The 16,787-nt window shown below is 45.5% G+C and overlaps 2 protein-coding genes across 2 annotated transcripts; both read right to left on the minus strand.

Annotated features, from left to right (window-relative positions):
- Nucleotides 1-2,662: 2,662 nt before the first annotated feature.
- On the minus strand, nt 2,663-4,483 carry LOC127291817 (pirin-like protein). Its single transcript, XM_051321145.2, has 5 exons — nt 3,991-4,483; nt 3,850-3,899; nt 3,642-3,709; nt 3,356-3,522; nt 2,663-3,243 (listed from the first exon to the last, which is right to left on the minus strand). The coding sequence occupies exons 1-5, from the start codon at nt 4,323-4,325 to the stop codon at nt 2,757-2,759; spliced, it is 1,107 nt and encodes a 368-aa protein (XP_051177105.1). The 5' UTR covers nt 4,326-4,483; the 3' UTR covers nt 2,663-2,756.
- Nucleotides 4,484-9,080: 4,597 nt separating this feature from the next.
- Nucleotides 9,081-12,483, minus strand: LOC127291820 (uncharacterized). Its single transcript, XM_051321146.2, has 5 exons — nt 12,191-12,483; nt 10,790-11,417; nt 10,470-10,680; nt 10,170-10,376; nt 9,081-9,934 (listed from the first exon to the last, which is right to left on the minus strand). The coding sequence occupies exons 1-5, from the start codon at nt 12,381-12,383 to the stop codon at nt 9,254-9,256; spliced, it is 1,920 nt and encodes a 639-aa protein (XP_051177106.1). The 5' UTR covers nt 12,384-12,483; the 3' UTR covers nt 9,081-9,253.
- Nucleotides 12,484-16,787: the final 4,304 nt, after the last annotated feature.

A 16,787-nucleotide genomic window follows, 5' to 3' on the forward strand; every position in this document is an offset into this window, starting at 1 on the left:
CCAACCATTCACAACAAGTCCTAGGGTCAAACTTCTCAAATTCACAAATTTGCATTTTTCTCACATATGCCTCTATGGCATTTTTAGTTTCTTTTTATTTCTTTTGGAAATCACTTGGATTTGGTTTGATAAGTACTAGGTAAGGTGTATGAAGGTTTTCCAAACCTCTAAGCAAAGTAGCAAAGCTTAGGGTAAAGTTTTATAAAAATAGCCATAGGCACATATGCCTCTTCTTATTTAATTTCTTTTTATTTCATTTTAGCTAGGGTGGTGAAAAGAGGGGTGAGGTTTAGGGTTTTAGTGGGGTTCACAAAGGTTCACCACCATTTAGCATAATTAATAAAGGTAGGGTTCAAGAATTTCCTATTGGGGGTTATATGTTCCCATAGGTCTTTTATTTTATTTTGTGTTTCTCAAAATATATCCAAAATGAATTTTGGAGAAGATTAGGGTTTAAGGTTTTTCTTATTTGAATTATTTTTCTTGTATTTTATTTGATTGGTGATCTTCACTTGATCACTTTGGGGTTTTAGGGTTTAGCACATAAGCATAATAACACTCATCATGGCAAAACACAAGATTTAAACAAGGTCTATATGTATCAATCTTATTTTAATAAAAGTTTTTGTTGGTTCCAAAATTTGGAACTAGGGAAAATTCAATTTGTTTGTTTTGAAATTTTTGGGTTGTTACATATATATCTCAAAATGTTATTAAGGTTCACACAAAGCTTGGCTAGGCAAGGTCTTGATATCCTTCATGTGTTTTACTACTTAAGATGTGGAGAATAATCTAGGGTTGCTCACTTAGCAGTCTCCCTATGATTTTATGTCAATGATGATATTTGTTTATCATACTAGGTTTAACTTATGGCTTATTCTCCTATTTCTCCAAAGCATGATCATGGCATTATCATGATCAGCTTATTCTTAATGTCTTCTACCTCAAGTTATTAGGGTTTATGATCATTAACCAATGGTGATGATCATGGTATGGGCTTCCTATAATATCACTAGAAGATATGGTTATATCAATTACCCCTCTCACTCCTCAAGGACTTGGATTATAATCTAGGCTTCTACTCAAGGAATGATGATGTGATTATCTAAATATGTGGTCTTCCTAAGAATTCTACCTTGCTATCTTCTGTAGCTTGTTCTTCAGGAATTCTGATAAACATGCACTTGTGGTATGCCTCCACCTCCTAGCTTCTTCATCTAGGTCCTATCTAAATCATAGAGTGGACCAAGATGATGAAATGGATGAGGTAGAGGGTTCCTTTTATAGGCTTGGCATGCTCTAGTATCATGACACATAGGTGGGTGAATCTTGTTCTGATTTGATGAGTAAGGTGCTTGGTTGTCATGCTCTTATCGGCATAGCTTAGGATTCAAGCTATCTAGATATTTTCATCCTATGTGGCATGTGCATTATCCTCTCATGTGATTTTTTTTTGGATAGCCAAATGACTTTTGTTACTAAATATCTTGTGCATGATTTTATGCTTGTGGGTGAGTCATTATATCATATGTGATTGTATTTATATTATAATTGGGAGCAAAATGTCAAAGATAAGGATTATACCCCAATTTTGAATGGTGATGTTTGATTTCACCAAGGCATAATCATATGAGTTTCAAAATACTCATAGTTTATTTTATTCAAATAGTTTGAACTATAGTTCGTAATGTAAACGAATTTAGTTTTGTGATTCCACATATTTAATAAGTTATGATTAAAATCATAATATGTGGCTTTTATGCACTTAGGTCCTTATGTTTTACCATATTTGGTAATAAGTTTTAAAGTGAATTCAATTATACCTCAAGGTAGTTGCTCAACTTTTAAGTGTTAATAATTTAGAGTTTGTTTCTTATCTCTTTGATGTGTATAGACCTCTCCCATCTCTAGGGTTTAATGATAAGCTTGTGTTGGTGTTAAATTCAAAAGTTCAGTTCGAGAAATACCATGAGGTTCATGATAGGAATATTTATTTGTTAAAGACATGAAAAAGATAAATGAAGAATAGTTTCTCATTTGTTTCTTGTTCTTTGATTTGTAGTTGCATATGAATCAAGGTGTTGATGCAAGGAATACCCTATTATGATCTTTAAAAAGATCAAGCAATTGATCGTTGCTTAAAGTATTGTTGTGTTGATTTTAGTTCCATTTGATCTAACCCATAGATTAATTCATCTCTACCCAAAACAACATTTTTGCAAAGGTCACATTGATGTTTATAGCACTTGACTTGATGAGCTACTTCAATCCCATCAGGTCAAGTGAAACTTCAGTTACTGTGACATGTTTTATTTGAAAGCGCGAAAATTTTCCGGATTTTCTATGCATGATTAATGCACACATCTTTTTCATCTCTTTTTGTAACCCCAAATCCTGAGATATTACAGAAATGATCAAATGTTGAATGCAGATCGAAACGCTTGATTCGTAAGTAAGTGCACGAGATGATTAAACCGGATTGTTAAAGAAATCAATGTCCACGTCAATTAAACCGGTTGAAATCCATGCATTGTTTTTCAACGTTCCGCCGTGTTCCCAAATCAATGAACAATGAAACTGAAAACCGGGGAGGATTTTTTTATATGAAACAATCATCACTGAATTCCTCCTTAGTAAATTCATTTATATGAAACAGAACGAATAAACGAATTACTACTATGAACTCCTGTTTATTACACAATATTTTTTTTGTATCTCACATCCCCATGAATGAACAAGCAAAGAAAAGAAGGGTATCAAGCGGAGCTCCACTGTGTGGCCTTCTCGAAGCCGTTGCGGCCGTGGTAGTAGTCCTCCATGGCCTGCTGGATCTCGGCGCGCGTGTTCATGACGAACGGGCCATGCTGCACCACGGGCTCCTTGAGCGGCTGCCCGGCCGCCAGTGCGAACCGTAGCGGCGCGCCGGATCGGTTCCACACGCTGAGGCCGTCCCCGTCGGCGCCGAGCACGAGGCAGTGGTGCGCGGCCGTGGGCGCGGCCTTCTCCCGGCCGAAGACGCCCTCCCCCTCGATGATGTAGACGAAGGCGTTCCACCCGGCCGGGATGGGCTGGTGGAGCTGCGAGCCCGGCTGCATGGTGAAGTCCATGTACATGGTGGGCGTCCGCGTGTACACTGGCGACCGCACCCCGAATGCCTCCCCCGCGATGATGCGGACGTCGACGCCGTCCTGCGACGCACAGCTTATGTCCTTGCTCTGCAGCTCCTGGTACCGCGGCTCGATCCTAGCATCCATTTGCAGAAGCAGAAAACGTTGAGTGACCGGCGATTGTCATACAGTACATGCATATGCAATGCAGCGAGGGTTGTTCAGGAGGGTTGGTTGTGGTTGCGTACATCTTGTCCTTGGCGGCGAGGTTGATCCAGAGCTGCAGGCCTTTCTGCACGCCGTCGGACGCGGGCATCTCCGAGTGCACGATGCCGCGGCCCGCCGTCATCCACTGCACGTCCCCGGTCCTGATGGTGCCCTTGTGTCCGGAGAAGTCCTGGTGGGTGAAGGCCCCCTGCGTCAGATAACACCAGCAGGCATTTCAGCAAACAGATTGCATGCGGGATGAACACAATGCAGAGCAGAGAAGAGATGGGGAGAAAGCAGAGGATGGGTGGGTGTTTGGGTGCGTACGTCGAGCATGTAGGTGACGGTCTCGAATCCTCTGTGTGGATGGTCGGGGAACCCGGCGGGCTTGGACACTGAAGCAACGAGTCAAAGAATCAATCTGTCAGTCAGAAAACAAGTTGGCTTGGTGCCTTGGTGGGTGGGTCAGTGGGTGGTGATGATTCCATTTCGATGGAGAGATCTCGATCTAAGTCGAGTGGAGGAGGAGAATTACCTGAGAACTCGTCGAGCATGAGGAAGGGATCCAGGTTCCGCAGCTCGTGCCTGCGATTCAGAAACACAGGGTCAACGCACGCCGTCAGAAATTCAGAATTCATTCACAAGAGAGGGGAAGGAATGAATGGTGGATGGGTACCTGCCGATGCTGCGCCTGACAGTGGCGCCCTGCCCCTCGGACTGGGCCTCGGAGAGCAGCTTCTTCACCACCGCCCTGGGGTTCTCGAACGGCGCTGCGGCCGACGACGAAGTGGCCGAGGTGGAGGAAGACATGATCGCTGGGAACAAGAAGACGACCGTCACAACAGCAAGAACAAGAATCAGGAGGATTAGGAGCGGTGCGGTGGTCTTGGCTCTACTTGTCTTTCTTGACGCGAGAAGAACGCGATTGCTGCGTTTGCTGTTGAGCTTGGTGAGGCGCGCGAGTGCCGTATAAATAGGGGAAGAAGAAGAGGAAGCTGAGTGCCTCAGCATCTTGGTGGTCGTCGTCGATGGGGCGTGAGGTGCTCGGAGGACATTGGAGGGGTAAATAAATGGTGGCGAGATGCGTCTTGGTGGCGCTGGATCGATCCATTTGGGGATGCGTTGACCATGAGCGGCTTTTTCGTTTGCGGCTGCTTGGTGGGTGGTGGACGGAGGAGGAACGTCCACCAGCCGACAGCCGACGACGTGCTCGCGTGCGGCGCTCGTCACCCGGCAGCCTACGTCGGCGTCGCGTCACGCACCTCGTCATTGCTCCACTCGGTCTATTTCGCGTGCTATTGGCTTTTTTTGTTTTTCAAACAAAACACTATGCAAAAGCCGAAGCTTTATCCACTTCATTAATATTAAGAAGATAATTGCCCACTTAATAACGAACAGTTGGGCGAAAAGCAATACTCCCTCCATCGTACATGTACATGCGGGTTTTCAAGACAAATTATAAAGTAGAGTAAAAAATACATTGAAAACATGCACCTCTCCTCTTTAATTCTTTCGCCTCCAATAAGCTAAGTGCATGTAGAAAACAAGAATAATATGTGCTTAATATTATTGGGTTTGATTTACGTGCGATGAGAGAGAAGCAATTAAAGTGTATTAGGAAGATAGAAGTACAATCTTTTGTGGATAAAGTTTAGAGAGCTAGATGTCCACTTATTTGAGGATGGAGGAAGTACATCGGAGACACACATGCAGGACCCGAGACCACGCACCCGCCAAGCCGCCAACTCCACCATCCAAGTGGCCAGAGACGACACCGGCACCCACACCACCCCCAAGGCCACGCACCTGTTAAGCCAACTACTCTACCGCCAAAGCAACCACAATAGCCACCCTCAAGCAAAGGACTCCGGAGCCGCTGCTCCGGCTACAACCTGAACAACGTGCACACGCCGACCCCGAGGTTACGAACCGAACAAGTTGACGGGTTTCTCGCCCAAGAGACCAAACCTGACACCCAGGAAAAGAGCCGCTGCTCCAGAAACCACGCCGACCCTGAGGCCTCGCCCCTGCATAGCCGACGAAGAGCCCTCGCCGCCATCCACCATCAACACCAACTTTCGCTTGTCACTTTGATAAAGGTGCAACTCCAAAGGCGAAGTCACCAAGAGGAAAAAACGACACTAAATTGTTGCTATCGTCCGATCACAAGGATCTAGGGTTTCCCCTGAAGTTGACCAAGGGAGGAACGAGAGCTTCACCTCAACGACACCTCCAGGAAGGGAATGACGCATAAGGGTGTCAACATCATTGGCTTCACATGCTAACACGTCGACCCTAAGGTTTCGCCCCAAAGTGGTAAACGGCTCCGCCCCACCCAAGTGTTTGCCGCCCAATCGACCAATCATGACATCCAACCGACGAAGGAGTCGCCGCTCCAACTTCCACGCCAACCCCAACATTGCAATCATGCCTTGTCGACTACTGATGCTCGATGACAAGGCCCAACTGCCCAAGTCGAACACCTCACACCAATGGAGCCCACTGCCACGGTCAACACCATGCTGCTCATGCGTCATGTGGAGATGCCGCCCAACGCCCGCAAAGGCCGCCGTCCGCTCGGGACAAGCTAGGCCCAACAAAGGGCTATGTCGCTGCAACATCCACCACGCCCTCTTGGACCTGCTCCGGTATTGCGACGCCTAGGGAGCCGTCGTGCGTGCACCCTGCACTGTTGCCTCCTTACGCCATCGCGAGAGCTCCCGCATATCGCCTCGCTCTCATGTTGGGCTCCACGAGCGAAGAGCTCCTCGCGACCATCCACCATCATCACCAACTTTCGGTTGTCACGGTCAAGGTGCAACTCCAAAGACGAAGCTCGGCCCCAAGGACGCAGCGTGATTGTGGGTCTAATTGGGCCTCATTTGGGCCTGATAGGCTCTATTGCTGCGTCCGGACAACGACCACCTCTGCTGAGGGTGGTTCCCCTACCTTTGGTTGTTGCGTGGCCCGATGGTTGGAAGTTCTAGTGGTATCTAACATCACCCGATCCATCGGCCTTGTGGTGTGATGTTGGTCGCGTGATGGGTTCGAGTTTGTGGATGCCAAGGTGGCAGCCTCTCGTAAGGTGTACCTCGTGGGCGTCTATTCGTCGGGCATCGTGGCGGTGGTAATGGACATGTTCTTGGGTCATTTGGGTGGCAAGGAGTAGGTGGCGGGGGAGTCTGGCGGTGCAGGTGCGTCACTATATTTAGATCTCCCAGATCGCGCTTTGAAGGCCATGCTAGTCTGTGTGTGAAGGTTATTCCCAACGAAAGCTCCACGTTTCGACTCCAACAGCGGCGATGCCTGTGAGTGCCATTACCCTCTTTTGGTGAAAACCCTTTTCCGCTAGTCTCTTCGATGACAACTTGGTGCGTCGTTACACTCTCTGGGGCATCATCATTGAGCTCTATTCCTTGCGGGTTCGCTTCGGTGTCACCGGTGGCAAATTTTGGTTCTTCTTATACTTCCTTTGATTCATATTAATTTACTTAATTTTATCTAGACATAAATGTATCTAGTCAATAAACACGTCTAGATACATCCAAAGTTGAGTCAATAATTTGAATCAGCTGAAGTATTTTTTTTTGTTTATATTTGATCAGCTAAGAAAGAGGGATTCCTCATGTGAGACCCGAGACATCACAACATGTGAACTCGAAGCAAAAAAAAAAATAGATAGTTCCAAATTAATCAACTCGAGTTTGTCTAAAACCCGCACAGTCTGTTTGGATATTTTCCAGGCTTAATTAGTTGTTGCCATCGAAGAGAACAGAATATCAGATTATACAGTTGTTCGACAATCAGTTAAAACCCGCTACTGGTTCTCAATGGAGATCAGCTCTGAAAGCGACACAATAAGCATCAAGGCTGCAATGCTAAAACGTAGTATGCTTATAATACTCAAATACGATACGATATGACGCAGTAGCATTGTTACAAAACTGCAGAGGAACACCAACGCTAGTGTTCCCCCCCCGCGTTCAAAACAAACAAAAAAAAAAGAGTGAATTTCACTTTTTACCCTCTAGTTATGCATTTGTGACACATATTACCTCATTTAGTAGAACATTTAGTAAAGTATAACATTTAGGAGACCTTGAACACAGTTTAACCTCAGTTTCGTATTTTGCTTGTTATTGTTAGATAGGACATGCATGATACGTCGATGTGATGGGACAAAACATGTAAATATCGGAGGGCGCCATTGAGGATTATGCCCAGATTTCTTTTATGCATATGTTCCATTCCTCGTCACTATTTTAATATTTTTGAATCCCGGCCATCACCTGACACCTTACACAATGAATATGTATAAAAATTCAGGGTTCAAAACTTATAAAAAGGGTAATCTACACATTTTTTCATCCGATAGGGTAATTAGTGTCAGAAATGCTAAAATAGAGGGTAAATCATGTAGTCTCATCATCTCTTCTCTAATCCTCACACCAAAAGATAGGAGATTGTAGCTGTCTCGGCACTGCTTCCGTTGCCCTGCCACCGCCTTGCTGGTAAACAGCAGCACGATGCTCCTGGTAGCCGTCATTGCCCCTGGTTGTACCCGCCTTCAGGGCGCTGCTGGTACGGCGGTACCCATCCCTCCTTGGCGCCAAGTTGCCATTGGTGGCATCAAAACATTGTGGAAGGCAATGGGAGTGTTGGCACGGCCAGGGTTTCCATACCAAGTTTCAGATTTGTGACATGTGGGGACACGCGACTATGACGTGTCGCAGCCGTTTAAAGCAAGTGTATCAAGCCGACAAGTCTCGTTCCGGCAACGCCACCACCTCCAAGCACGACCACGACAATCATCCTCAACCTCATTGCTACATGGACACCGGGGCCACCGACCATCTCATCAACAACATGGAGCGGCGCAACGTTCACCAACAATAGCACGGCTAGGACCAAGTACAAATCACCAACTGTGCATGTTTGTCTATTTCACATGTTGCTCACTCTCCTTTAACTCGTCCTATATATTCGCTAGCTCTCATAAATATTCTTCAACCTGCTCTCAGTTCATAGGAGTGATAATGACCTCTTTGTTGAATTTTATCGGTATTTTTTCTATGTTAAGAACAAGAATAGTAAGAAAAGCATTCTTCAAGGTAGCGGTATCTAGTTCCTTTCCATTGGGCACCATCCTCTACACGACATGCATCTTCTAGTGTTAAGCTTTCTTCTAGACAATGGCATCAACGACTTGGTCATCCTTCAAATAATGTAGTCCAAAGTATTGTCAAGAACAATTCATTTTCATGTCCCCTAAATTTTCATCTGTGTGTGCTTGTCAACGTGTTAAGAATTCTCGATTGCCTTATAATCTTCTTATCGCATTTCCACTGCACCATTTGAACTTGTTCATATTGATGTTTGGTAACCTAACTTCTTCTGGAGAATAAATACTCCCTCCATCTCACCAAAAGTCTCAATTTTGTGTTTCAAAATTTAGATGTATCTATATCTAGTAGGTAGATACAACTAATTTTGATAAAGTTGAGACACTTTTGGTTGGATGGAGTAATGTAGCTTTGTTAATGACTATAATCACCATTGCTGGATCAATTTGGTCAAATAGAAATCTGATGTTTGAGAACATTTTCACATTTTTCAGGAGTAGGGGATTTCCAAAGATCTCTAGCTCTTATATGTTGTTATTTCTTTGAAATATCACAACGACCCTACCAGCTCTCGAGGAACATCGGACAGCTCTGAAAGCAAAACAATCAGCTCAAAAAGCAACAAATCACAAGCAAATCAAAATAGCAAAGCAACTCAATACCATGCTGATAATACTCAGATACGAGTAGATATGACGTAGTAGCTCCGTTACAAAACTGCAGAGGAAAACCAACTCTAGTCTTCCCTCTACTCTGGTCTCTTTCTAATCCTCACACCAAAAAACTGTAGTAAAAGGGGAAAAGGAAAGAGAAATTCTAGGCCTGGGACTGAGAAGGCGACGGCTCCTTTGCCTTGGAAGCCGCTGGCAGTGCTGCTCCCAACGCCGGGAACTGGACCGCAGAGTTAACCTCAGGAACAGGAGTGGGAACAGGAGTGGGCCTCTGGTACCTGCGGCCACCACCCTGCTGGTATCCACCGCCATTGTAGGCCCCTTGCCGGCGCTCCTGGTTCCCACCTTGCTGGTAGGCCCCTTGCCGGCGCTCCTGGTTCCCGCCTTGCTGGTATGCCCCTTGCCGGCGCTCCTGGTTCCCGCCTTGCTGGTATGCCCCTTGCCGGCGCTCGCCACTGTAGCCATCTTGGCGCTCCTGGTAGCCACCATTGACCCTGCCACCGCCTTGCTGGTAGGCTCCATTGGCCCTGGAGCCATTGTAGCCGCCCTGCTGGTAGCCGCCTTCAGTCCGCTGCTGGTACCCATCCCTCCTTGGCGCGCCGTTGCCATTTGTGGCATCCACATTGCGGAAGACAATTGGAGGGTTGCCATTGCCAGAGTTGTAGACCCGTGACTCAGAGCTGCTGTCGCGGCTGCGGCCGTTGTAAGCGCCATCACCACGACCACCCCTGTAGCCGCCGCTTTGAGGGCCATCTCGCCTTGGTGGGGGTGGGGGTGGGACGTACTCAGTACCATCAGCTGGCTTCAGGTACTGCTGGATGGTAATCTGCAAGAAATAGCAATAAAGATTACAGATATTACAAGGAACTGCAACACAACAATTGAGAGGGCGATGCTGTTTATCCTAGTGAAGTTGCAAGCACATTACAGACAGAATAAGCAATGGATGGTTTATTCTTGAGATACATCATTTTCAATACTGATGGCAACGTTTCCACGAATCAGCTAGCATATATTTTCTAAGAGTAAATTGAAACAAAGAGAATAGAAGATTCCATTACCTTGCGAGCCTTGCCTTCCTTGGGAGCAACCTCCTTTGGCTTGCGCTGAGCATTTTCCAGCTTTAATCCATCTTCATCCTCCAGCTTCTTCTTCTCCAGGGGTTTTATACCCTCAAATGCAGGATCGATCTTCCTCTCCACAGGTTCAGAGGGCACCAACGCCTTCTTCTTTCCAAGCATCTTCTCATATTCTTCAAGGGTCATCTCCTGTTTACACATTTGCCAATCAGCAAAGAACTTCAAAAACATAAATCACAAGGGTCTGAGTGTAAGAATACTGCAAGAAGTATAGTGAAGTACTTGTTTCTCCTCTTCAATGGCCTCTGGCACATTGTCAGCGGCTTTCTTAGAAGCATCCCCATCGTTAGAGTCTTCCTTCTTGGGGTTCTTCTTCTTGAGCTTCCTCTTGGCAGAGCCACTGAGAAGCTTGACATTGGGGTCCCTCTCCTTCTTCCGTGGGTTTTGGGCAGCTTCTCCCTCTACCTTCTTAGAATCATCCTTGGCAGCATCCCTGCATCAGAAAAGACATTGGTAAGTTCGACAGATACAGAGTTCAACAAAACAATGAAGAACCTGAACTATAACATCAATCAGAAGTTTTAAGTCTTGGCAGAACATACCCTGCGGAATTTTCAGATTCAGAAGCGGGGACTGCATCGCCATTTTCAGCACTGGCATCCTTCTGTGGCACCTCCTCAGCAGCAGGCTCAGCCTTGCCTTCAGACTTCTGGTCAGCATCAGAAGCAGCCACAGACGATGGCTTGCTTTTAGGCCTGTACTCCATCCTGGGCTTCCCATCGCCTCTGCTGTACCCTTGCCTCCCACCATTGCTGTAGTTGTTCCCATCTTGCTGGTACTGGCCATTGCCCTCATGGTAAACTTGGCTGTCATCGCCATTGCCATTGCTGTAGCCATTGTTGTTGTAGCCATTGTTGTCATAGCCACGGTTGCCATTATTGTAGCCACCATTGCCGTAGCCACGGCCAACACCACCATTGCCGTAGCCACGGCCGCCACGGCCGCCATTGAAGTTGCCACGGCCACGGCCACGGCCACCGCTGCCATTGAAGTTGCCACGGTAACCAGCGTTGGCATTGTCACCGCCCCGGCTATAGTCACGGTACTCATTGCCATCGGCATCGACTAGGATGCGACCGTTTGGCCGGCCCATGCCTCCTGCATAGACAGGAACCTGCTGTCCACCAGTAGGCCCTTGTCCTCCTCCCTCCCCGCTAAACTCCTGGCCCTCTGAAACAGAACATGGGCAAGGCAAAGTCAGATAAGATACAAGTCCCGTGTGCCAGCAATTTAAAAACAAGTCCACATGGAAAGCATGAGTTTACTACTTGCATGATGAAATCAATTTAGAAACGTGCAAGCATTACTGCTCGACAGTTATTAAGCCAACATGTAAAATTGGAAACATTGGTTGCAACCCATGATGAGATTGTAGAGAATATTTACTGGGAAACATAAATTACGTGCTGACATCAATTAAGAAGCATGCAAGCATTACTACTACATCAGATTGATTATGAAGCCAACATATCGACTTGGAAACAATTCATTGCAGCACAAGGATCAGATGGCACATGAGAAAACGAACTAATTTATTACGAGTAGATGAACATTGGTCCGCTAGATGCTGCAGAAGTAAAATCACAGGAGGAGAATCAGTATGCAAAACCTAGAATACAAGATCTGACTACCGTAAAGAATACAAGATCGGTTCCTAAAGAGGCGAAATTGAGATTACCTTGTAAACAAAAATTAACAAAAAAAATCCGCCACCTTTACCAAATCGGGTAGAGAGCAACAAGGGATGGCCACAAGGGCCAATCTAAAACGAATCTACACCGGCGGGGCAGCCGATCTATCGATCGACCAACAGGACCAAACGGTCAGGCCGAAATTGCCATCCCCGAAACCGCGACCAGGAAGTGCAATCTAACCCAATCTAGAATCTAGAGGGAGATCGATCGGGGAGGGAGGGAAGGAGGGAGATCGAGGCGCGCGCGTACCATGCTGGGTCTGCTGCGGGTGCTTGCCGTCCTTGTGGTCCTTGATGAGCTGCTGCTCCCTCTTCTTGCGCTCGTAGAGCTGCTTCTTCTCGTCCTTGGAGAGGGATCGCGGCACGACCTCCTTGGCGACCTTGGCGACGGCCTCCTTGCCCGAGGCCTCGCCGGCGTGCTCGAGCAGGTCGAAGATCCCCATCGCCGCGCTGGGGTGGCGGCGGGCGGGCTAGGGTTTCCGCGTAAACCTCAACTCGAATCTGCTGCGCGCCGCCTGGTCGTGTGGAGAAAGAAGGCGGCGGCTGCTCTGGGGGTTGGGGCTGCGGGTTGGTTGGGTTGTGTGGTGGATCGACGAGGCCGTGGGGCGTGGGTATATATATAGGTGGAGGGCGGGCCGGGCCTGGCTGGGATCGGTTTCCGCGCGCGCCGGATCGGCCGCGACCGACCTTGACTCAAACTCCAACTCCAGAGAGTCCAGGAGGCTCTAGTAGCTTCCTATCCTGGCCCGTGCGGGGAGAAAACGTTAACTACCGTGCGTGTGGGACTGTAAATTCACTCGCGGTTAAAGGAAGGAGTCTTAACCCACGGACTGATTGATTTGATTCATGGCAGATACTTACCACAATTCTTGGAATTAAGATCGATTTCTTTCTTCTGTGGCAAGGCATCACGGGCTCTCTTTGCTTTCCTTATGAGTGTGTCATCCCACCGTGATACGAAGCTCGGTCACGACTCTGTACCGTGTGCGGCCACGACTCTGGTGTTCCAAAGCTTCTGCTGAGACATTGTCTAATTCAACACACAAAAAAGTTTCTCAACCTTGTTGGTCTAATTGGATGAATACCAGAAGAATAAACATACCATCTCCACAACAAAAATACGATAAAGGATTGCTCAACCTTGGTGTAATTGGATGAATACGAGAAAAATAAACATACCATCGGTTCTAAATGTATTATTATGCCATAAATAACCATATTGGTATGTTGCCAACATATCACAAACTCACTTTATTAGTACCCTATATTGCAACAAACATTAGTACCGACCAAAGGACGACATGCATGCCCAAATACAACAAAAAATAAAAATAAAAATTAGTACATAACAAAAGTTTGTTTGTCTTCTCTTTATTGACACCATGTTCATGGACTTTCGTAGTCTTTATCCTTCCTCTACTGAAAAAATACTAGTACATTGAAAAACATTCGTAGTTTTTCCCTTTTTCAGAGTTCTTCTTACATACAATATGGTTTTATTCCGCCGAGTAAAAGTGCAGAGTCCAAACTGAATTCCGGTGTCAATTTTGGTCTATTTTCCTTCTTAGTTTTTTTTACCTTCTTACACATCTGTCATTTTGTCACATATGTCTACTATCCTTAGTGTCATGCCATTATGATGTACACACCAGTTTTATGCCACTTCAATTGGTTGTTAAATATTCTAATATTTCTCTTGGAACTCCTCAATAGAATAGCATTTGTCAATAGGATTCTTCGTCCACGTGGTCACCCGTGAAGACGGGGCGACCCTACCTCTATTAGTTGGCCCAAGACATATTTTGTCCTTGGTAGGAAATCAATATGATTTATACTAGACTTTTATACTTATTTAGATAATATATTTTGTTCACATTATTAATGATTACAATTTATATTACTCATTTAGCATAGTTAATTAGTAACATAGTGAAATTGTTAAATGTTACTTCCTGTTCTTTGTTATATAGTTCTAACTTGTCATTAGAAATAGACTGACCGTGGTGCCAAATTTAAATTGGATTTTGCTTTGCAATTTCGTTCTTGGGATTAGCTTTTTTACGCTTGGATAATCCATATAGTGTCTACTCTTTGTTGTACACATATAAAAAAACATATAATATAATAAATATCTTCATAGAGGTTTGAGTATATATTTAGGTACCATACTTTAGAGGCTTCTAGAAAATAAATCTTTACAATTTGTTTCCACTTGTGTGGATGGTTGTGCAATAATGGATCGACACATGGTGGTAGTCAGGCCAGAACCTGAGGGGGCAGGAGAGGCCCGGACCCTAGAAATCAAGGGGTTTCGGCTAGGTATAGGGCTATATGTGTATGGAATGTATTGACATCGCCATTACAGAAGGTGTGGAGCCTTTCTACTCGTACAGTTCAGGAAGACGATGGACAAAAGCGTTGCATACTTCCATCCGACGGTTCCTAATGTGGGTTTTTTTGACACCTTTACCATAGGGGAATCCCCTATGGTGTAAATTATATATATATATATAATATTTTGAGCACCGAGTTAAACTTTATACACAGGATTGAGCAGGCCAAGAACCACTCACCATCAATGCCTTTTGTCTGGACCACATACATGCATTCTGGCCGCTTTGCCAGGAGAGTCGAGACTGACCGGGACCCGTCGCTCTGCCTATGAGTTCGGCACCCACACACAGTTGGCATGGCCACCTCACGCTGTAAACAGTTAAAAACGCTTCACACTTTATCACACATTCACACCGCTCTACAATGATCAAACGCTGAACTTCTCACATTTCCCTCGTCTTCCATTTTCCATTTCTTAGCTAGTCCTACACATGGAGGACATCGCGGAGCTACAGCACGAGCGTGACGGCGCCATGGAGGTGTCGGAGATCGATGATGGTGAGCTGCTCCTAGAGCTCCTGAACGCCTCGGTGGCCGTCGAGATGGAGGCGGCAGCAGGGCGGCATGCATTGAAGTTGCAGCTACTAATTCTACATCGAATTTCTCAACTGTTTGTCGGAATTGTGAAAATTACCGTTGGATAGATAATGAAAAACATCAACATTTGCATATTTACACTTTTCGTAGGTTCTTCACGCTTTAAATTTAATTATGAAAATACGAAAAGTTTCTATGTGGCCACAAAACAAACTTTTAGTCCGATTTTCGAACCCCTTATTCAAATGGTGGAAATGATACACCGTTAGTTAGATATTGAAATTTGCATCTTTTTCATCTTTTGAGTTTTTTCAAATTCTTAACAGTTTTTGAATAATTTTGAAAATACCGAAATCTGGACGTATTAAAAAAAACAGGCAAACGGTAATTTCGATAAAAAAATTCAACCGTTTGTCGGAATTGTGCAATTGACATACCTTTGGATAGGTAATGAAAGACCACAACTTTTTTATGTTTACACTTTTCGCAGATTTTGCACAGTTTAAATTTAAGTTTTAACATAGAAACGTTCCTATATGGCCAGAAAATTAATGTTTACTCCGATTTTCGAACCCCTTCTCCAAATGGTGCAAATGATATACCGTTGGATAGATAATGAAATTTAGCAAAATTTTCTTTATTACAAACTTTTCCCGTAAGGTCTCGAGCGAGATCAGTTTAGCTTTAGTAGCACAATTGTTTCCTACCAGGTCTCCGGTGAGGTCTGTGTTCGACTGGTCCTTTTTCTGTTTAACTTCTAGCAAACCATTTTTTTTTGCTTCAATGAATCAAAAGCGGAGATTTTTTTCTCATGCAAAAAAGCAAATCCAAGATTTTGGCAGAAATTGAAGTATTGTGTTGTGTACTAGGAGAATCCGAGGATAGGAGGAAAATACCCTCATGAGGTTTGCGAGCACTACCCAAAAAGAATCGAACTGCCACAAGCGTTGACCGAGAGGTACCCTAAATCTCGCCTTTTTTTCGATAAAGGGAATATATTAATATCAAAAGATACCAATTACACCCAGCCTCTGCAACAACGCACCACCCTAATGGCACTATAGATGCACACAGTTAAAAAATAGTAAATGAAACTAATAACAACAACAATACATCCACCACCAGACAACACATGAAATACAGTCTCTCCAAAAGCGACGCCTCCAAGAAGGGAACAATGCTCTAACACCGTCGTCGCCCGATCAAAGATCTTAGGTTTTCACCCTGAAGATAGTCCCCGCTCTCAAAACAATGCCCCCAACAACGTCATTGCCAGGCACAACCAGTTAAGGCCAGACCTTGGGTTTTCACCCTAAAAGGTAGAACTCTGAACTTCACCTGTGTTGTCGGCCCCACTTTCATACCGCTGTTGTGAAGCCCGAAACACCAAGCAAGTCCCTCAACAACGCGGAGACTTGAACTTCCCTTAGCCAGTCCTCCCATCCGGCCTGCATGATATTCTCTTCTTCCGACTTTCATCATGGATCCATAATCACTTGATGTAAAGACAGAAAAGGACCGAATACTGTAAGGGCATTTTACCCTTATCCATTATTTTGGTAACAATGACACCGTGCTAGAGTATTTGACCTAATACGTTTATAAGGATTATCTCAGGTATTAGGCAATGATGCATAAATGGTGTATCAAAGGAACAAGAAGGCTAAAGGAGACCCCCACTTCAACAACAATCGAAAAGGGGGCTACCGAAGAAATCCGGTCGGTCACCCGGTTGGACCGAGCCACAGACCGGCTGGTCCGGCGCACGGTCCGGTCGACCGGGCGCCAACCGGGCTGCAAACCAACGCTGAAGAATCCGGTTTGCCGCCCGGTCAGTCGGCCTCCAGACCGGCGTACGGTCCGGTCGACCGGGCGCCAACCGGGCGCCAACCGGAGGAGCTCCTGGACGAAGAAAA

The sequence above is a fragment of the Lolium perenne genome, chromosome 4 (genome assembly GCF_019359855.2).
Source record: "Lolium perenne isolate Kyuss_39 chromosome 4, Kyuss_2.0, whole genome shotgun sequence".
NCBI classification, from domain to species: Eukaryota; Viridiplantae; Streptophyta; class Magnoliopsida; order Poales; family Poaceae; genus Lolium; species Lolium perenne.